Raw genomic sequence first — 21,868 nt, forward strand, 5'->3', positions numbered from 1 at the left:
TGCAGCCACGGTATGCCGGTGGTGGAGGGAGTGAATGTTTAAGGTGGTGGATGGGGTGCCAATCAAGCGGGCTGCTTTGTCCTGGATGGTGTCGAGCTTCTTGAGTGTTGTTGGAGCTGCACTCATCCAGGCAAGTGGAGAGTATTCCATCACACTCCTGACTTGTGCCTTGTCGAAGGTGGAAAGGCTTTGGGGAGGCAGGAGGCGAGACACTCGCCGCAGAATACCTAGCCTCTGACCTGCTCTTGTTGCCACAGTATTTATGTAACAACAGATCAACCAGCTTAGCAAGGATTGTCAAAGTTGTTACATTCCTGATTGAAGAGCAGGTGCAGATTTATGTTGGAAGTTTGAGAATTATTATTTATTTTCCAGCATTTAGGTTTTTATTTTGCTTATTGAAAGAAAACAAAGTTCACTTCAGAGAGTCAGATGCATCATTTATAGGGTCACAGTTAAAGCCAATGCACAGAAATTCATGGAATGAACAGTAACTGGACCCAGAGAAGAAATAAAAAGGCTGATGAATCAAAATTCAGCACAGAATATGATTGTTCACACATCATCCATACGTGCAGATGAAGTGTCGATGGTAAAAGCAACCCATTCCTCCAATGACAGAAAACTGTGACTGCCAGCAATGCTGGAAGATGGCGTGCTTGGTTATAATTAAAAGGAAATAACTAATTCAACTTTATCTTTTGACTGATGCAAGATCCTCTGAAGATCCCCCAATAGCTCTAAGACTTGGTCATCAGGAAGTGAACTCCACCACCTCGGAAATGGTTAAAAAGGTATGTCTGTCAGAATTGCTGCAGTTTAGGGACTGTTAATTAAATGTGGTAAAGGGACCTTCTTATCCAAGGTCACATATTCATTATCAGTAGCCATCACTGGAAGCTAGGTTGATGGTCATAAGGTACACCAAGAGTACCTGTGCAACCCTGCACTTGCTTTGCATGCATCTCAAATAGATGACTGTGCTTGCTTCCACTTGTTGGTGTCCTTGTCTTGCTTTTAACTCAACATGCTTTACTTACTGGACAATGTTGTCTTGGTACTGTACTATTAACCGATAGGCACATGAACCTCAATGTCATCTGGTCATAGCTGAGAAACTTTAACTAGCTCTGCAACAATATTTTATACATTTATTGTAATTCATTAAAGGGTTCAAATTGGAAGCAAGACAAAAAGATCTTAGATAGCGATTACGTATGTTTGCACAGTTAAGTGACACAATAAAAGATTAATTACACAATTTAAACAGATTCAATTGTTAACCTTTCAAACTGATAATCTCATTCTTTTGAGTTGGGGGTTATCTTATTTTCAAGGATGAAGCTAAGAAACTAAGAGCTGGGGTCGGGGAGGAATTATCCAGATATTTTTATCCCCAATTGGTCTGGGGTTTTAATCTGGCTTGGCTTTTCACCTCTCCCGGGGGGGTCACATAGTTTTCGGGTGGGGTGGAGAGAGTATATATTGTGATGCACAAGGCATCGCAATCATGTGGGAACGGCTGGTTGGACCAGAGGGTCCTTTCCTGTCCTTCAATGTTTGTATGTTCGTAAAAGACAAACCTCCCAGTTCAAAGATAATTTGGGCATTAGGAAGGCAAGTCGCATGCGCACAGACTCTAGGTTTGCAGCCGTTCTTCCAAAAGGTAGTTTTATTAGGAAAAACTGAACTCTGATGAAATCCCTATCAATTTTAGTGGAAAGAGTTGGTGCGAGTATAAAATAAGAAATTCTGTTTTGTATTTAGTGACTGTCTATCGGAGGAATTTTGCCCCTTGTTCCTTGGGGAAGCATCAAAACCCTAAAGCCGAGTTGAAATTTTTTTTATTAACGAATGAACAGCACAAATTGTTGACTGAACTATAATGGATAATAGGATTTTGCAAAGGAATGTGTTAACCACGAATCTGAGGTATCACAGTCCTTTTTGATGCAGCCTCTAAGTCCCAACTAGGTAGGAGAGAGACCAAAGTACAGCTAAAAGGCTGGCCGGCAGAAAAGCAACAATCTCTCCATCAACATACAGTAAAATGTTCCTTAATAACAACAGAAAACGCTGTTCATGTACTTGTGCATTGTACAATGCACAAGTACAAGTTGAATTATTATTATAATATCCGTGGAGAGAAATAGAGTCAACGTTTCAGGTTGAAACCCTTCGTCAGGACTGAGAGAAAAGGCAGGAAATGAAACAAAAGGCAGTTTGGGGGCTGGGAAATGGGGGAGGGGATGAAAGAAGAGACATTAAGAGATATTCAAGGAATAGGACAAATAAAGAAACAAACAATGACTCGAGATGAAGTGTGAAATGCGCTGGCAGAGCGAAAGACAGCTGCCATGTGGAAGAGAGAGGAAAAAAAAGCCACAAACCAAAAGTGTGGATAAAAAATAAAAATATAAATCGGGGCCGAGGTTATGATCTGAAGTTGTTGAACTCGATAGAGTCCAGAAGGCTGTAAAGTGCCTAATCGGAAGATGAGGTGCTGTTCCTCGAGTTTACGGTGAGCTTCCGTGGAACAATGCAAGAGCCCGAGGACGGTGAGGTCTAAGTGGGAGCGGAACGGTGAATTGAAATGTTCCTTGCTCCCTCTGAATACAATACAGTTGCACCTTTACAATGTACACTCCACCTCCACCCCCAATGCCCCCATGCAGTCCGGGCTCGATTAGAGTTCCAGAGCCATTTGACACTGTAAATTAATGCAAGCTGTTGGTCCACAGTGACAGAATACTCCCACCAAAAACCCCCTCCTGTTCGGCCAACGTAACAGAACCAAATTGTTCTTACTGTATGTACAAAGTGCAGAGGTACAGAGAGTTTGTAAAATGCCTGTACCAGAAGCGACTTGTGCGTGGGGAACAAGCAGCAATAAGTACTTGCTGGCATGAAAAAGCATTCACGGTCCATTACCACTGCATCGGCTCTCCTACCACTGCAGCATTGCTAAAGTGGTCTTATGTCTGAAGATCAGTCTTTCCTTTGGGACTTTGCTCACTCTAGAGGTGAAGAGCAGAGGCTGGATACGTGCCAGGGAAATATCAGTTCAATTCAATTCAATTTTATTTGTCATATATGCAGCAGACGTGTGTACTGCACAATGAAATGTTGATTTTTACGAGTCCTCCCAACATTGAATCCTCCCAGCTATGCTGCCACCTTTGTAATGGAGCACTTACAGGTGCTGTTGCTGGTAGACCCTCAGCAAAACAATTTAAAATGAAGTCCCCCTTGTGTGTGTTCTGGATCAAACAGTGACATTTCTGTTCAACACAAACCAGAATTTTGATGTAAATTATTTTGCTTATTCGTTTGTTCTCAGGATAGGGACGATAGCGGCAAGGTCACATTTACTGAGCGGCTTGCTGGGCCACTTCAGAGGGCAACGAGTCAAAAAGCTAGTGTGGAACTAGAGTCAAGGGTAGGGATGTCACCTTCATGAATTGGTTGGGTTTTGAGACTATCTGGCAGCTTTCATGTTCATTTTTTTCTGGTGCTGGCCCACAAATAGCCAGATTTATTGAATTCAATTTCACAACATGCCATGGCGAGATTTGAACTCACAACCGTAAATATTCACTCCCTCCACCACCGCTGCACCATGGCTGCAGTGTGCACCATCTACAAGATGTACCGCAGCAGCTCGCCAAGGCTTCTTCGGCAGCATCTCCCAAACCCGCGACCTCTACCACCTAAAAGGACAAGGGCAGCAGGCACATGGGAACACCACCACCTCCAATTCCTCTCCAAGTCACACACCATCCTGACTTAGAAATATATCGCATTTCCTTCATCGTCGCTGCGTCAAAATCCCAGAACTCCCTCCCTAACAGCACTGTGGGAGCACTTTCACCACACGGACTGCAGCGGTTCAAGGTGGCGGCTCACCACAACCTTCTCAAGGGCAATTAGGGATGGGCAATAAATGCTGGCCTTGCCAGCGACGCCCACATCCTATGAATGAATAAAAAACCTTCGGTACCATAACCACTACACTCATATACCATACCATACCTGAAAGCACAAAACAGCCCTGCACACATTAGAGATGATGGCCCCTGTGCATTAGTAGTAACAAAACTGTAAAGACATGCTTTATAAATGGGTTTAGGATTGTGTTACAGGCAGGCCCACAGGAGAAATCTCTCTCACGGCCAGAGGGTGTCATTTATCAGAGAATATCAGTAACAGTTATTTGGAGACAATCTCTCCATTACCAATGCAACATCTTCCTGGCCTCAGAACAGGCCTGCCTGCACGCTTTTATTTAATCTCAAAGTCAACTTTTGTGTGATCTCAAAGCAGCCGTTAGTTTAATCTCAAAGTGAGAAAAGAGGTGCGCAAATCCGCTTAAACACATTTCCAGCTTTTGAAATTTTTGAGCTGATCCCCCTAAGTTTTGCAGCATCACTACTGGTTCAGAGACATGGCTTTTGAAACATAAGTTTATGCTTCGTATTAGCTAGAATGTAGCTTTATAAACTTGAGTTTAAGAAGGCAGTGCAAGGAAAGCTGCAACACAAGTAATGTTTTGCACTCACCTTGCTGAGGATCCGAATGATCTGTTTAATCTGTCCATGGGTTACTCGCTTACTGATGCAGCCAAAGACAACGAGGGCTCTCGGCTGAAGAGATGGGTTGTACTGGAATGCAAATCTACGTAGAGCAAGAACAATTAATAAGGGACAAGACAAAGCTGCAATGATACCAGACAGTGCATTGTGCGAGTACCAGACCAGCTGGAACAGGAGAATCATGCACCAATTGTTTTCACACATGACGACTAGGATCGTCTCTGGTTCAATACTCAAATCGGTGCAGAGTTAGCAGAGCTCACAGTTGCCAGAAAGGGCGCAATTGACCTCAGCACCTGCCCCCCTCCTGCCCGAGCTGGGGAGGAAAAATTCACCCAGTGTTGCACATTTCTCACGGTTATCCACCGACTCCTGTTGCAAAGTGCACACATGGGCATCCTTGGAGGGCAGGATTTGTCTTGGATGCAATGTCCCAGTGGGTACTGCAGGTAGAAAGACCACAATGTGGCAGACCAGCCTATTCTGGTGCCAGTGTTTCCCTCAAACTATAGAGCATAACGGCCGAGGCTTACCCCACTTAAGAGCCAGCCTTGCAAGACCAAATGGACTCTAATTATAAGTGACTCAGCTCTCCGCATGCTCATCCCATTGGCAACCGACAGTTGATATCAAAATGGCCTTTTAAAGTTTTTTTTTAAACCCCTTTCAGCTCCAACACAGAGTTTGGAATAGCAAAGAAGCTTGAATTGTTCAAGGGAAATAGATAATTGATGGCCAGATTTTATTGTACATTTATAAAAGATGCAATATACATCAGACAATGCAGGTTTCTGCATTGAGAAGGATGTACAGTAGGAGTAAGTGGCGTCGTCTCCATTTGACTATGTGAAGCGCATGAAATGTTTCATCATTTAAATTGAAAAATGGCAGAGACGCAGTGCACTGGAGCATCATGAAATGGCGGGACACGAGTTTGATTCATCCGCTCTGCTTGGTTCCCAATCTCAGCCACGAAAATGGGAAGGAGTTTCACCACGCAAGCTTCCTTGGAGTCAGCTCAGGAGAAGCGTGGGCGGAAGGTCTGATAACAGAAGACCCACTTCCCTGTTCTCCGGGACATAGGAGATACGAAGCCTGATGAGACCACGGGTGGGGGGGGGGGGAAGGAATTAAGGAAAATCGAAGGGCTGTACACTGCAAAACTAAGAGAAAACACAACTTAATTTTTGTACAATGCGTAGATTAATAGAACCTACTTTTGTGCTAATTCTGTCCACTGGTCCAGCCACTTGCAGGTTGGTATGTCCCTCATACAGGCCTGAAACAAACCATGGATTATTACAACTCTGACTGCAATCAAATTCTTCCATAAAAATATCAGATCGTATTACTGCACTGGATAAGATTTTTCCCCTGTTGACCTGTGACATGAATCAACTGAGCGACCTGTGGGTGGCGCTGTCCAGGGAGAGTATAAATACTTTGACACGGGCCCAGCTTGCACAGGGCATTCTTAACAGGAACTAGTGAAGGACACAACTAGACCTCCATGTTGTAAAACAGTTGATTAAAGCTTTGTTTAATGCTTAGACCAAGTGCCTAGTAGTTTTCTTACATCAACCTGCATTAACTGGGGAATTCTCCTTTTAAAAACACACATTTATAGGACCACTGGCTCGTCAGCACCCACCCTTCCCTCCACACCTACAATAAACTAACCTGGTGGTACCCATTTTCCAATATATGCCACTCTTATTCAGAATACAAGGGTCAAAAGTGAAACCTGCATTCCTACCACACTCCAATGAAGCGTGGTCGAAGCAAAGTTTAATACTGAATGTAACTTGAGGGATGGGCCACACACAATCAGTGAAAAAGGCAGCATCAATTATTCATCTTGGTTTACTTTCTTTACTCAAGCAATAACTATTTAATTGTAACTAACACACTTTGAAATTGGCACAAGTACAAAGAATGTAAAGGTTTGCTCAGAACACTGCTTTGCTCCTCAGCCGACGCCCTGTTAAAGAATCATTTTCAACAGTGAAATGAGGGAAATGAAATTAGTTTTACAATTTGAAGATGCATACAAGAAGTTTTAAAGGAATGTGTCAGCAATATTTAATAAAAATACATAAATCAGCAATACTTTACCAGATATGGCAGTGAGTGACAACAAATGGCGTTTGAATTTTCTTTCCTTGTATCTCCCATTTAAAGCGAACAATTTTCATCCCTGTGCTTAAAACCCAAACACCCTCATTGTGCTCAGTGGGACCTGGTCCCAGATGCCTGCCATTCCACTATAAGCAAGCCAAGGTACTTCAAACTCAGATTTTTCTCTTCCCAAAGTGAAGGGCCTTTCTACCTTCTTCAATGGGTTGACCAAGTTAAGTCCAGAGTGACGGGGAGGGGGGCATGTTACTGCAAAGCTATGCCCTGCTAACTGCGAGTACATGCTGTTACAGCAGCGCACCACACTACTGAGACATTTCCATCAGCCTTTCCTTTATATCCATTTCTGACCGACTTGTGGAAAAACACAAGCTGTTCCTTACTACAAAATATGCCTACTTCCTCCAAGATGTATTCTTACAAATCACCTGTAAGGAAGCTAAATAATACAAGTTCATTACAGCAAGGGATTTGTTTCTTCTGATCAGATTCTTTGCTGATAGGAGCCAGAGTATGTATTATTGTATTAAGAGCTGTATTTGCATTTATGTGACTGTAAAGCTGTCTGTGTCTCTCTTACCTCCATTATTTCCAACAAGGCTTCAGTTACAGTTTCTAGGGAGGTAAGAGCGAAAGTCTCCCTCTCGTAGGATCCAGGAGAGAAGGAACGATCCCGATAACTGGATCGGAAAGCAATCACAGCAGCCGATTTGACTTTACTAATTCCAAAGAGCAGGTAGAACTTGGGCAATGAAAACTCAGTTAGACTGAGCCTCAGCACTTGTTTAGTTTCTTCTGTTAGGAAGGAAAAAGAAAGCTTGTTTTCAAACAACATGTAAAGCACACTCCAACTCAAAAGGTCTACAAAGTTATTTAAACATGTAAACCTAGAAATTACTGGTTGGGATATAAGCGTATGGAGGCTTAATGTGGTCATGACAATCCTCTGGCTGCTATACCAGTCTATATTTAATGGTTATTGGTTCTACTGAACACTAGACAGGAGTATCTTTTTAGTGTATTTCTAGGCTACAGCGTTCAGTGCATCTATTGAAGCCCTAAATGTAAAAGATGTAACAGTAACCCCAATCAGTAATATCTTCAAATGCAGAGACAATTACAATGATTCAATTTCTTTTTTATATCATTGCACTCGGAAAATTCTTTACCAAATGACCACTTGTGACTTTCCTCCCCCTCATCTTTCACCTGCTAAATTATCTCCCATCCCTTCCTCAAGGCTGGGAGACTGTTGCACAGGTCACAATAGCCTTCTGGTGTCTATTGCTCAAGTCACTCGAGCCTGGGCAATGGATGCCAGCAGGCTATTTAGATGTCGGAGGCATCCTGTACTCACCACACATCCCATTGTGCCCTTCCAGCAAGGATCAGTGGCGAGCAATTAGGAGCAAGAACCCTGGCTCATCTGGGGATGCTGAGGCCAACTATAGCATCCTTACCACCAGAGATCAGTCAACTCCGTGCAGATCAGGATTAACCTGGGATGATCTTGTTTCACATTGTTCCATATCACATTTGCACCAAGTCACTTTGCACCTCTGTTTGCAACCTCAGTGTCCCACTGAACTCTGATCCAAGCTTCCAACCCCATATTCTCTCCATCACAAAGACCGCTTATTTCCACCTCCGTGACACCACTCGCCTTATCCTCTGCCTCAGCAACCTTCATAGATGCCGCTGCCAGCTTCAGACTCAACGATTCCAACGCTCTTCTGGCCACCCTCCCATCTTTCACCCTCTTTAAACTTTAGCTCATGCAAAATTCTTGTTGCCCATAGCTTATCCTGCACCATCACCCCATACATCCTGTGTTTATGAAAACGGGCTCCTTAACTCAACAGCACATTGGCGCCGTTACATTTTTAATCAGATCCCCAAATAGGATGGTAAGCTTCAGAAAGGTCTGGTTGAGCCTCAGACAGTGACCAGGAAGAGGAATGGAGTCGGTGGCTAGAGTTTATTGGAAGCTGGTTGGGGGGGGGGGGGGGGGGGGGGAAAACAATGGCTTCTGTCTTCCCAATATTCAGTTGGAGGAAATTTCAAAAAAAATTACTCCAGTAATGCAGTAGCTGAGATTCTTACTGCACCACTGTATTCATTTGAGTCGAGTTTTTACTGTCACTCAAACCTAGCCACCGCATACAAAGATAAATTCTGTAAATTGACATGACAGATTAAGAGGCAAAATACTACAGGGGTTGATCACTTTGTCTGGAGGAGAAAAATGGATACATGCCTTGCTGGTGAAAATTTCAGCTCATCCAGGACTGGATGTTGGACAAGCAGCATGACAAATCAGACAGTGGAGGAATAAAGAGCAATGGTGGCAAGATAGAGCTTTGCATCATCAGCGTACATGTGGAACTTGACATTGTGTTTTCAGATGATGCTGCCGAGGGGCAGCATATAAGACGAGAAATAGGAGGAGGCCAAAGATAGATCCTTGGGGGAACTCCAGAAGTAACGGTGCAGGAGGGGAAGAGAAGCCATTGCAGGGGGATTCTCTGGTTTCAACTGGATAGATAAGAATGGAACCAGCCGAAGGCAGTCTCACCCAGCCTAACGACGAAAGAGAGGTGTTGGAGGAGGATGGTCCGGCCAACCATGTCAAAGGCTGCAAACAGGTCAAGAACGATGAGGAGGAATAGTTTACCACAGTCACATAGGATGTAATTTGTGACTTGGATAAGGGCCGTTTCAGTGCTGTGATGGGGCAGTCTTTCAATTAGATGAAATTAGTGTCTCAATATTTGGACACTAAGGGAATCGAGGGATATGGGGATAGGGTGGGAAGGTGGAGTTGAGGTCGAAGATCAGCCAAGATCTTAACAAATGTCGAAGCAGGCTCGAGGGGCTGTATACTCCATTTTGTTCCATATACCTTGATACCCTTACCTAACAAAAAACGATCACAGTCCTGAAAATTTTCAGTGACCCAGCAGCCATACCCTTTTTGGGAAGAAAATTCCAGATTTCCACCACCCTGCCTGTGGAAAAAGTGCTTCCTGATTTCACTCCTAAATGGCCGAGCTCTAATTTTAAGATTGTGCCCCTTGTTCTGAATTTCCAAAAGAAATAATTTCTCTGCATTTCTTTTTATTCATTCACAGGATGTGGGCGTCACTGGCAAAGCAAGCATTTATTGCCCATCCCCGATTGCCCCCTGAGCCGCTGCGGTCCATGTGGTGAAAGTCCTCCCACAGTGCCATTATACTTCTTTGCAGCAGTTTGGTACAATTGGCCATTTCAGAGGGCAGTTAAGAATCAACCACATTGCTGTGGGTCTGGAGTCCAGATTTATTTAATTAACTGAATTTAAATTCCCTAGCTGCCGTGGTGGGATTTGAACTCAAGTCTGGATCATTAGTTCAGGCCTCTGAATTACTAGTCCAGTAACATAACCACTATGCTACCGTACCCTGCTGAATATCTTTACCATACTGAATATCTTTATAATTTTCAATACCTAGATTAGATCACACCTCAATCTTCGAAACTCATGGGAATACAAGCCAAGTTTATGCAACCTGGACCTCATAATTTAACCTTTTAAGCCCTGGTATAATTTTGTTGACACTGCATTGAAGTGTCAGCCTAGATTATACACTTAAGACCTAGAACGAGGATGCCTTTGCTTTTCGTTTTCAAATCTAGATGAACGTACTAGTGTGTAGAAATTTAAACTGCAGTATAGTAATCAAACTTAACAGTTCTAAAAAAAGATAGTTCCAATACTTAAGACGGCGTCAAATGTTAAGCCTGCTCCTCCTGAAAGGTACAGTATTTCAACTGAAAAATTGTCTGTACTAATCGCAACAATTTTGAAAGATTTCATGAACTGAGATTAATTTTGAAACAATTTCTCATTTGTTGTGTAACCATTCCTCAACTAGCCTAGCATTGCTGAAATACTTCAAGTAAACCTTCACTAGTTTTAACATTTCCATCAAGTTCCTAGCAAACATGACTCAACAGTGCAACAACACCCTCAAAATCTGCACTAACTTAAGGAACAAGTAATGTGAGAAACAGAGAGCTGCACTAGTTCCATGGAGTTGCATTTTTTCCCCCAGAGTCAGTGAACTTTGCTTCTCTTCTATATTGCTTCAGACCTGCGCGTGCTGACTCCCATCAGTATGTGCAATATTGTGAAGAAGGTATACTTCCCAGATTTGCCATCATTACCCTTGATAACAAAAACACTTGCATTTATTAATGCCTTCACTGTGGAAGCTTCTCGGAGGCATAACCAAAAAAATGGTACACCGAGCAAAATGATGAGATATTAAAAAAGGGGTGATCAAAGGCTTGACCAGGTGGGTGTTAACGAGGGTCTTAAAGGAGGAAAGGGAAGTGGCGAGGTGGAGTGTTGTCGGGAGAGAAGTCCAGAGCATGGGGGCTATGCGGCAAAAGGCATGGCTGCCAATGATAGAGTGAAGGAAGGGGTGGATGCACAGGTCAGAGGAATACTGAGTTCTTGGAGGAGGGGGGCAGGGTTGTAGGGCTGGAGAAGGTTATAAAGATGGGGTGAGGTACGACCATGAAGAAATTCAAACAGGAGGATGAGAATTTTAGATTGGAGATGTTGGGAGCCTGTAAGTTAGTGAGGACGGGGGAGGACAGGGGTGAACGGGTGTTTTGGATGAGTTGGCAGTTTACGGAGGGTGGAAGTCAGATGTCAGAAGTCTGGAGGCGACAACGATTTGTGAGGATTTCAGCAGCAAATGAGATGAGGTAAAAGCGTGACAGGCAACCTTAAAGACATGCAAGTAGACTGTCTGTGATGGACAGAACATAGCACCCGAAGTTCAGCTCGGGGTTATATATGACACAGAGGCTGTGAACAATCTGGTTCAGTTCATGACAGTAACTGGAATCGGCGGCAAGGGTACAGTGCTTGTGGCGTGGGCCGAAGACAATGACTTCGGTCTTCCCAATGTTTAACTGGAGGAAATTCCGGATTATCCAAGACTGGCTATCAGACAAGCAGCGTGACAAAATGGGGGCAGTGGAGGGGTCGAGAGGAGTGGTGGAGAGGTCGAACCTGGTGTTGTCAGTGTACATGTGGACACTGATCCCATGTTTGGGGACGATGTTGTAAAGGGGCAGCACGCAGATTATTAAAAGAGGGCTAAGGATAGATCCTTTGGGGACTCGAGAGATAACAGCACACGGGCAGGAAGAGAAACCATTGCAGGAGATACTCTGGCTACGATCGGATAGCAAGACTTGAACCAAACAAGGGTCGTGCCACTGAGCAGAAGAACGGAGGAGTGGCGTTTGAGGAGGACAGTGTGCTTGACCAGGTCAAAAGGCAGCAGAGAGTACAATGAGGGATAATGCACCATGGCCACAGTCACATTTGTGACTTTGGGAAGGTCGTTTCAGTGCTGTGGCATTTATCAAAATCACAATCTGAGCTTTTCCAGAAGGGTTTTGGATCCCTTGAGAAAGAGTTACACACTCAACTACTTGCCCTGACTGACATCAGAACTCAAAGTACTCTGTCTATAGGCATTTCATTGGAGACACAGTGAATACGAAGGAAGCCCATTCTGTTGTGAGCTTAGGGCACTGATAAGATTCAGAAAAAGCAAGAAAGGAACAGAATAAATTGCATTACTGATTTCAAAACGTTTTCTTCTGTGACAGCAAAAGGTTCACATACACACAGGAGAGAAACTGTGAAAATCTGGAAGTCTGAAGTGAAATATTAATTAAAAAATTGCAAGCTAGAATAAAGAATTGCAAATTCTTCTGTCTTTTCACCACACAACGCAAGAGAGAAGGTCACGTCACCAGAGCTTACCACTGAAATTGAGTTGGGAACAAGTGCAGAGTGAATGAATAATGTTGATAACCAAGCCGTGGGTGGAAGCCCGAAGGGACAGAGGCCCAGTGGCCACCAATAAAGTAACCACGTGGAAGAGGTAGGGGAGATGTGCGGCCACATCGAGCGAATTGTTGAAAGACAACATCAGCATGTAACGGGCTAGGATGGCAATGTCGTCCCACATCAGGTGCTGTTCGAGCGTCGGAGTTGGAGACAGGCAGGTCTTATCAATTATTTTGCACATTCTTCCAATCACCTGCAGAACAGGAACAGCAAGAGAACAGTCACATGTAGCACAAGATGAAAATCTTAACACATTGTTTTGAAAACTGGTCTGCACAGCAATTTAGATATATAGCATCAATAGCTGGAGGTTTAAGACATGACCACAATCAAACAGCTCCAATTCTGCCATAAATCCCAGGGTGAAGCTTTAGCATTTATACTGAACTGCCAATTTGCATCAACTTCAAATTGATAATTCTTTTTAAAAGTTCCCTTTCCGCCCACCCCCCCCAAACAACGTTTCTCCCTTCTCCGGCTGAGGGGATTTCGTCATGCTGCGGTACGAATTCTCCGGTTACTGGAGGACCTCCACTATGTCACGTAAGTGGCCATTCTTCATGTGTGAGCTTTGATAGTGACCGTCAACAGGCTGTTTAACATTGGGGAGCCAAGGCAGATCCTGTCCTTGCATCCCACCGATGCACGCTTTCCAGCGAGGGCCACTGGCTAACGGTAAAAAGAAGAAAGGCAGACAGATTTGTCCCTTCCCTAGCCCAGGGATGTTAGTACCCCAGCTGCTCCGCTGACTGAGATCATCTAACACAGCACAGACCAGGAATCAAACCTGTGACTCTGGTCTGCATGGCTTAGTGCGGCATCAGGCCGTGCCTTCACTCACTTGGCCATTTCGTTTGGGAGCTCCATGCCAGCATAAATCCCAAGAGTAACTGAATCCAAGTCGGAATCCAAATATTAGAGACATCTTCCCTCGTACCTTGCTTGACACAAGTTTCACATTTCCTGATGCCAGGGCGACTGCAGTATCTGCCATGACCTCTGCCTTGATAGAGCCCAAACCACCTGTAGCACTGGTCTTTATGAAACTATCGAGTACCACATCAAGCAGGTCTGTGATCTGAAAGAAGCAAACAAGGGATAAGGCAAAGAAATGTACCAAACAAAATGAAGAGCAAGTCAAGCTGGAGACAACTGTAAAGAGTGTAAATGCCTCAAAATGGATTTTAGTCAATGGCGAGTGTGCACGCCAGAGTTTGAGCTGGATGTCAAGATGGTTGCCAATTCTGGCTATGGAGCAATGGTGTTATGCAAATCTCCTAAAAACCACAAATCAAAAAGGACAATGGAAAGTCTCTAAACAGCAGCAAAATTAAACTTGATTAGAATTAGATTTTCCTCAAGTTAAATAAAATGTTGGATATTGCCAGCATGAAGTCCATGGTGCTTGGGGTCGTTGAGGACTTGGCATCAGATAATTCCAGATCACATGGAGTCCTTTCTTTGGAATGCTCATTTTATTTGTGCTTTAAGTTTTTCTGGTTTAACCTGTCTTATGCAGGCTAAGTAGAGCGCTTGATCCTTGCAGGTACGTTTATAGAGAATCGAGGTAGGTGGCGCAATTATTGGTGTCCTGCTTCAATAATAGATATTTTATGCAGTTTTCATACAGAGAACGGAAAATTACAATCTTTGGAATGCTTGAAAACTTTTGCCGATGTCAAAGGATCATATTCTCCAATCAAAAATGGATTACAAATCAGAAAAAAAACCAAGGTTATGCCCATTTATTTTATCCGTTTTTTTGAACTATGCCATGAAAAATGACAGGCAAAGTGGAATTTTCTTTGAAATCCGACAAGGAAGCTACACTTGCAGCCAAATCCGGAAATGGAAATGAACTGTATGTGCGACAAACTTAATACAGATGATGTTGACATTTATTACTTACTCCGAGCCTCTCCACATCCTTTGGCTCAATTAAGACAATGCTTAAAACACACCTCTCTGACTACAGGCTGAGCATCCAAAATCCAGAGTTCCGAAATCCAGAATATTCTGGAATCCGGGATGATTGGTGGCAGGGTCGCCGGAATCCGTAAAATGTTCTGGAATCCGGAACTCCGGATTTTGGACGCTCAACCTGTACTTCAAAAAGCCATTAACTTTTGTTGTTTTTTTTAAAAACTCCTATGAAAAATGCGAGTGATGCAATAAAACTTTAATGTTGTGTTTTATCCTCCTTAATCTGCACAGCTCCACTAAGTGTTTCCGCCAGGCTGCGGCCACGGCACCACGCAGCCCTGGTGGCCTAGTGTGGGCCATCGGATGCTCTGCAGAACTCGCAGCGTCCCTCCCCTTTAACAGAAGGGGAGGGGGCGGAGCAACGCGTCAGCGCTACACGGGAGCGGCCCAGGCATTTCCGGACTCGGAACGTGTTTCTGATGTCCGATGACGCCCCGAGCCCAGGTTGCGATATTGCCGGACTTCGGGCATCAGAGACACGCTCCGAAGTCCGGAAAAACACGACAACCGGCTCGGCCTTGGTCGAGGTTGCCGGATTTTGGACGCTCAACCTGCATCATCACGGAGTCAGAATCCTAGAATTTCCTACCTGCCACTAATGAAATAGCGCACTGTTAACACAAGGGCTGTTGGTTCAACAGATCCACCAACACCGTCTCAGGACAATAAATGTGGCCTTGCCAGTCGGTGTTGCTCACATCCCAAGAACAAAGGCTAAAAAAACATATACTTTTGGTTGCCCCTAGCATCTCTTCCTTTGGTTCCATGCCCATGGTTTTGCCCCGACATCTCTAAGGCGCCGTTAGCTGTTAAAAGTGATATCATAAAAGCAAGTTCTTGTTGAGAAACCGTGAGAACGAGCTTCTTTGCAGCCAAACTGGGTTGCAACATAACATCAGATGAATTTTTTTTTTTTTTTTTTAAAACATTGTGCAACGCGGAAGTTGCTGATGAGTAGGATTAGTGAAACCAGGAAATTTACTTTCCTAAAAATACTGTCAGATTACATTGCAAATGATTAAACTTGGTGGCATTTCAATAGGAATTGCATTGATACCTGACCAAGGCTGCCCCAGATCTTTGCCTGGATAGAAGGGTACATTTGCTTCTCGTTAATGGTCATTGTGATCAACTTATCCAGGATGGCAGTAACCCGTTGACGTTTGGCGTCGTCATTGTGCTTACAGAAGCGAACCAGGTTCAACAACCAGGGTGTCATGTACTCTAGACAAAGGTGTTTCAGTTCAATACCTGTAACAAAATGAGTTTGTTAAATTTGGAAACCTTTACGTCGATCATTTTGTTCATGGATATTCTTAAGACAAAGCAAGACATTCCACTCTGCATCTAGTGGTGGCGGCGGCAGCAGGTTCCATTTGCGCAGGTCGGTTATTTGTAGGCTCACATTCATGAATATCTTTAAATGATTTACCCTTGGTTAAAATTCAGGCCCTTTCCCATGTGGACAGGAACAGGATCAGTCTACAGGCACCAGCCTTGCTCAATATTTTCGGGAATGAACAGAGTCCCTGCACGGATTTTTCTCCTTGTGCATTTTTGAAGCCGCAAAATTGGAATATGGCGACTATCATTAAAACAATGCCTGTTCAAACAGTTCCATTTTAATAGTGCCCTCTTGTTAACTTGTACACTCAGCTATTCCTGGACTCTGAACACTGCCACTGAACGCATGATGAGCTATAGTTTTGAGGACTAGACTATTACTTGGCACTGAATCACTATCTTGAACAGTTCATATATTTATGCAAAATTTCACTGGATATACTGTAGGTTTTAAAAAATATTTTGCAGAACATTTTAAGTTCTCAATCACTCTCCTCTCCGTCCATATAATATTCTACAGACATTTCCACAAATATCAGCACGTTTTTTAATCTGGCCTGAACCATCAGGCGGAGGTACCGAGTCAAGGCGTGAGGAAGGGAGAGTGGGGACATGCAGATCACCCTGGAAACACCAGTTCATAACAGGTTACCCTCTCAACTGCAGGTCCTGCATTGCCCAACGAGATCAGAGGGGAAACATGGAAGAAAACAAATAAGGGGGCATATTTAAAACAAATCGGGAAATACCAGTCTGGGCCAGAGGTGAAAGGGCAGTATCTAACCCACTCCGCCAGTCATTCTCCAAACCAAAACGTGCTTACTTGATTTGCTGAATCCTGAGATGCACTCTTCAAGGAACTCCAGTGTCAGGTGAGGCTCATTCGCTGCCAAGGTTTTACTGATGGAGACAATAAATAATGTGTTGTTTGCAGGGATGCACAGTCCGGATGTCTCCAGCAACTGACCCTCAATCTTCAGATTGAAGGTGCATGTTAAGGCACACAGGAGATTATAGGCAGCAGACCTACGGGAATGCAAAAACATCATTAATGCAAAATTAAAAATTGCACCCCATGAAACAAAGTGGTGTTTGTGTACATCATCGTGACATCAATTGCAGCCAATATTTTTCCAGTTGAGAATGTTCATTCTATATAAAAAAAAAACTAGGTTTAGCCTGTTTGAAACAGCTGGTAAACACCATTTAGAATGCAAGGTAGATACAGTCAAAGATATTGGTATTCCATTTGAAGTTGACCAAAAGTTGTGTATGAATGGGGTCACCTCTGCACATGATAAAACAAGTACCCCCTCAGTTTCAAGCCCTAAAGGAACTAGCAGCTACAAATCTCAACTGTTTGGTGCACTGAATAAACATGGCAACTTCACGCCTCTGAAACTGGCCTGAACCATGCTCATTCCAGATCAGAGACCTGGAATAACTTGAAAGCAAATGGAGAAAACAGCAACATGAACTCCACTCGAAAGTTCTGCATCCCTGAACAAAGTGGCTGCCATTTCCCGATACTTACCTTCTTCACTGCATAATAACTGGCTGAAGAAATCTCAGAAAAACTATTACTGTATGTGAATATCGAGGCGTTTGCTTCTCCCCCCAACTTCTGAAGTGTTTGAGATTTCTACTGTATCCAGCCAATGGGCAAAAGAGGAAAGTGATACTACTGTATTCATCATCAATATAACAAGAGCAATTTCACAACCAGTAGGAATAAGATTCATGGTTAAAATACAACAAATCAAAACAAAACCAGACAACTCTGTATTTGACAGATAGATAAAATGACCTGCAACCAGAAAGATGCACTGCTGAAGGATGTTTTGTGTAGTTTGTTGATAGTCAATCAGGATGACCCACTCAGTTGGGTGTTCCATTTTGTTTTTCACATTCCTTCACATATACCATACTCTGAGGGGGCAGGTTAAAAGAAACTTGCTTTCAGGTCTTCACCATTGCTGCTTTGAGGGGTCAGGGACTTTGGGGGGGGGGGGGGGGGTTCCCTCTAATTTCTCAAATTGTGGGCTACTGTGAATACACAGACAGTTAACCGGTCCCCTTTCAACTGACCTCCCAAACCCACGACCTTTACCACCTAAAAAGATAAGGGCAGCAGGCGCACGGGAACACCATCACCTGCAAGTGCCCCTCCAAGTCACACACCATCCTGACTTGGAAACATATTGGCTGCTCCTTCATCGTCACTGGGTCAAAATCCTGGAACTCCCGCCCTAATGGCACTGTGGGAGTACCTTCACGTCAAGGGCTACAGTGGTTGAAGACAACAGCTCACCACCACCTTCTCGAGGGCAATTAGGGACGGGTAATAAATGCTGGCCTTCCCAGCGACGCCCACATCCCATGAATGAACTTAAAAAAAAAACCCTTGTCCAATACCCTAATCTTGTAAAACACTCACTCTTCCGGTCATCCATACATAGCAACCCAGAAAATTAGTGAAAACTGATCAACGATCTCAAAATAATCTAGCAGCCCCATAAATGCTGAAAAGAGTCCTGAATATAGGTTATTACACGGTCATACTGAAAGTGCAGTAGGACATGGGTTTGTCATAACTGAAGCCACAGCTACACCCAATAATCCATCACTTGCACAGAAGATAACGGCAACATTTTAGGGACGTATCCCAATTGTAGGGGGAACTAAAGATATGCATTAGTCGTTGGCTGTTGAATTGTTTTAAAGCCGGTTTGTAATTGCCACACTAACAAAATCAGTTGTCTTCCTCTTTTCACACAGGCACTCTTCACCCCCTTCTTCCCACAGTTCATGATGGCACTCTTCACCCTTCCTCTCACTGGCACTCCTCTGCCCAGTGCACTCTTGCACTTTTCTCCACCCCCCCCCACCACTGTTCAATTCATGCAAGCACTCTTCTTCCTCACTCCCCATACCCACATTTGCTCACACTGGCACTCTTCCCCTTGTACTGCATCACTCCTCCCAGGAACATTGCTGCTTTTCATCCAGAAACGTGGACACTAAGTTTGAAATGCCGACTGTGCGTGTAAAGAGCAGATGATTGGCATGCATGGTATGGTCAGCTACGTAGGAAGGTGCGACAACCATATTGGCGAGATCTACGCAAGGAAGCCTGAGGAGAACAAATGATTAGAACTGAAACAATGTACTTACACCAAAATGATATACGAATTTTTAGAAACGTATACATTTTAGAAAATAAACTATTCTCCAGGCTGTAATGTACCCTCAACCACCTCTCTTGGGAGTCTGTGGTGTTTTAAACCCTAAGTGCGTGACTGCTTTGCAATGCCCCGTAGGGGCCGCAAATGACGGCCCAATATGTTTTACATATTCAGTCTGATAAAAATGTTAAAAAATTTCACAAAACACCCTGGAATATGAAAACTCGAAAGACCTTCACTTGTGTAGCGCTTTACGTATTTCAAAGGGCTGCACATAAAATTAATTGCTTTGTAATGCAGTGACATATACAGGTTAACACGGCAGCATTTTGCATGTAGTTAGATGCCACAAACAACACGACTGACCAGTTAATCTGTTTTGGTGGCATTGGCCGAGCGAGAAATGTTGGCCACGAAACTGCGAGAACTTCCTGCTTTTCTTTTAAAAAAAAAAAAAATGGCCGTGGGATCCTGAAAATCCACCCAAACACAAAGGAACACAATGCCCAGCATTCCTTCCTCCAGCTTCCTACTCAGGCAAAGACTCCGCGACATTACTGAAGGCGGCTGCTGTTTCAGCTGTTGAAAGAGCGGAACAGCCTTCCGATTTTAGCAACAAATGGTGGTTCGGGCTGATGGGGAATCATTAGTTATTTTGGATGCGTTCAGGGAGACCATCCTATCAACCTCACAGATTGAGCAAGGATGAATTATATGGGGTCTCACAACAGGTCAATTGAAATGCTGCCTCTGTGCCAGTGATGACTTCCTTTCTCTTTTTAGGTTTCACAGGATTCTGTGAAGCAAAGACTCAAAAAAAAAAATGGACACTTGTAAGAATTTTTGAACAAAATAGTACATTTCCACACAGTAATGCAAATATATTACATTACATAAAACACTCCACTCTGGACACATCTACACAGCAGCAACAACATCCGTGCAAAGCAGAAACTACCTACATTGATGCTAATCTTAGAACGGACCCTTGAAAACTGAAACATTTATTATGTAAAAGCTCTAACAGTATCTAAACAGTGTGCTCCTAGATTACAATAACAAGTCTGTACTCTTCACGGTTTGCATCGACAGATGTTTTCATTTTACGACATGGTTTAAAAAGACACCAGCTCTTCTCATTGTATCTGTATGCAACAGGCGGACCAATAATTCCAGTAATGGGAGAACGCGGAACAAGGGCTGTGACTCCGATCTGATGCCGCATTTATTTTCATTAAAATATATACCAAATGTGCCAAAAGATTAATTTTTGGGTTGGCCACTGACATTTTATGTAGTGATGAATTGGCCAATATGGTGTCGGTGAAAAATAAAACGCACACGCCTACACATAGTTAGCGTTCCTTTCTGATATTACAAATGAACTTCATGTCACCACTACTACAATAGCAAAACACTGCGGATGATGGAAATCTGAAACAACAACTGAAAATGCTGGAAATACTCAGCAGGTCAGGCAGCAGCCGTGGAGAGAGAAAAACAGAGTTAACTTTTCAGGTCAATGGCCCTTCGTCAGGGTTCTATCCACTATCTGTTTCTAGCTTAACAGCAAAGAAGGGCATTTCCTGTCAGCAGTGATATACTCAAGATAGCAATAAATTTAAAAAAAAATTGACATCTAATTTTCCATTTGGTAACTTCTTTAAACAGCTACATTATTATTCAGATGCTCAGGTGATGGATTAAAGCTAATCTGTACCTCTCGATTTACTTGATCTATTATAAACTTTTCAACCTTGATGGCGCCATGCATCTATAGGTCTTGAAGCTTGACATGGGCTTCACACTTAAAGCAAGAACACATTGGCCCAGAAATTTGGGTCTCCACGGGTGAGTACGCGCTGGGTACTCACCCGGGGGCCCGATGGAAGTGCCGGTTTCCTGCATGCACTGTGCATGTGAATGAAACCGGCACTTCCGTTCCTCTGAAAGCAGGGGTTCAGAGGTCGAACGCATGCGCGGGGGAGTCTGCGCGTGTGCATCAAACTTAGGTTTTTTTCCCAGGTTTTTCCGTGAGGGTAAGTCTTTAGAATTTAGAAATGTAAAAAGCAGGCGTAAGGCCTGCTTTTTACAAGGTAAGTGGTCAATTAATTAAAATTTAAACATTTTTTCCCCCACAGGTTTATTATTTTTAAATACTTTAAAGCAAGGTAAGTTTATTTTTAGCCCTGTTAGAATATAAAATTATTTTTTTCAAAAATTTAAATTGTTTAAAATAGTTATTTAATGTAATTTATAGTTTATTTAAATAATGTGATTTAAAAAAAAAATTATTTGAAGGTTTAGTGCTATTTTGGGGCCGTAGTATTTATAAGTCTTGATAGCACTTCCTGTCAAGGCTTATGAATGGAGCATTCCCTGCTCCGATTGGCTGCCCATGGCCCACGTGATCCCAGGCGACGCATCAAACTAACTGCGCCCCTGGGATACGCAAGCACTGCGCGCCGGCAGCTGGGCCAGGCCCCGGATTGGAATTCCACAGGGCCCTACAGCTCAACTGCCGGCGCACAAGGTAAGTGCAGGTCGGGGGCTTGCACCCGCGGGAAGCCCCCGACCCGAATTTCTGGGCCAATGAGTAAGTGAACTTCCATCTGTTGCAGGAAGGCATGTCATGCAGTATCTAATGTGCGACAAAGTCTGCTAAATGATTCACGATAATGAAATAGAAATGATGCATATTAATTTTGATG

General features: G+C 43.5%; 1 protein-coding gene across 8 annotated transcripts in view; it reads right to left on the reverse strand.

Annotated features, from left to right (window-relative positions):
- nf1a (neurofibromin 1a) overlaps positions 1 to 21,868 on the reverse strand; it is a 301,749-nt gene that overhangs the window by 45,139 nt on the left and 234,742 nt on the right. For all 8 annotated transcript variants that reach the window (XM_085964799.1, XM_085964798.1, XM_085964806.1 and 5 more), the window contains 7 exons: positions 16,796 to 16,998; positions 15,686 to 15,879; positions 13,583 to 13,723; positions 12,559 to 12,838; positions 7,309 to 7,523; positions 5,810 to 5,871; positions 4,560 to 4,674 (listed from right to left, as the gene is read on the reverse strand). In XM_085964799.1, the coding sequence (XP_085820925.1) occupies positions 4,560 to 4,674; positions 5,810 to 5,871; positions 7,309 to 7,523; positions 12,559 to 12,838; positions 13,583 to 13,723; positions 15,686 to 15,879; positions 16,796 to 16,998 (1,210 nt within the window). The remainder of the gene's footprint in view (positions 1 to 4,559; positions 4,675 to 5,809; positions 5,872 to 7,308; positions 7,524 to 12,558; positions 12,839 to 13,582; positions 13,724 to 15,685; positions 15,880 to 16,795; positions 16,999 to 21,868) is intronic.

This window comes from Somniosus microcephalus, chromosome 22, assembly GCF_052327205.1.
Source record: "Somniosus microcephalus isolate GS21.2 chromosome 22, FLI_Smic_1.0, whole genome shotgun sequence".
NCBI classification, from domain to species: domain Eukaryota; kingdom Metazoa; phylum Chordata; class Chondrichthyes; order Squaliformes; family Somniosidae; genus Somniosus; species Somniosus microcephalus.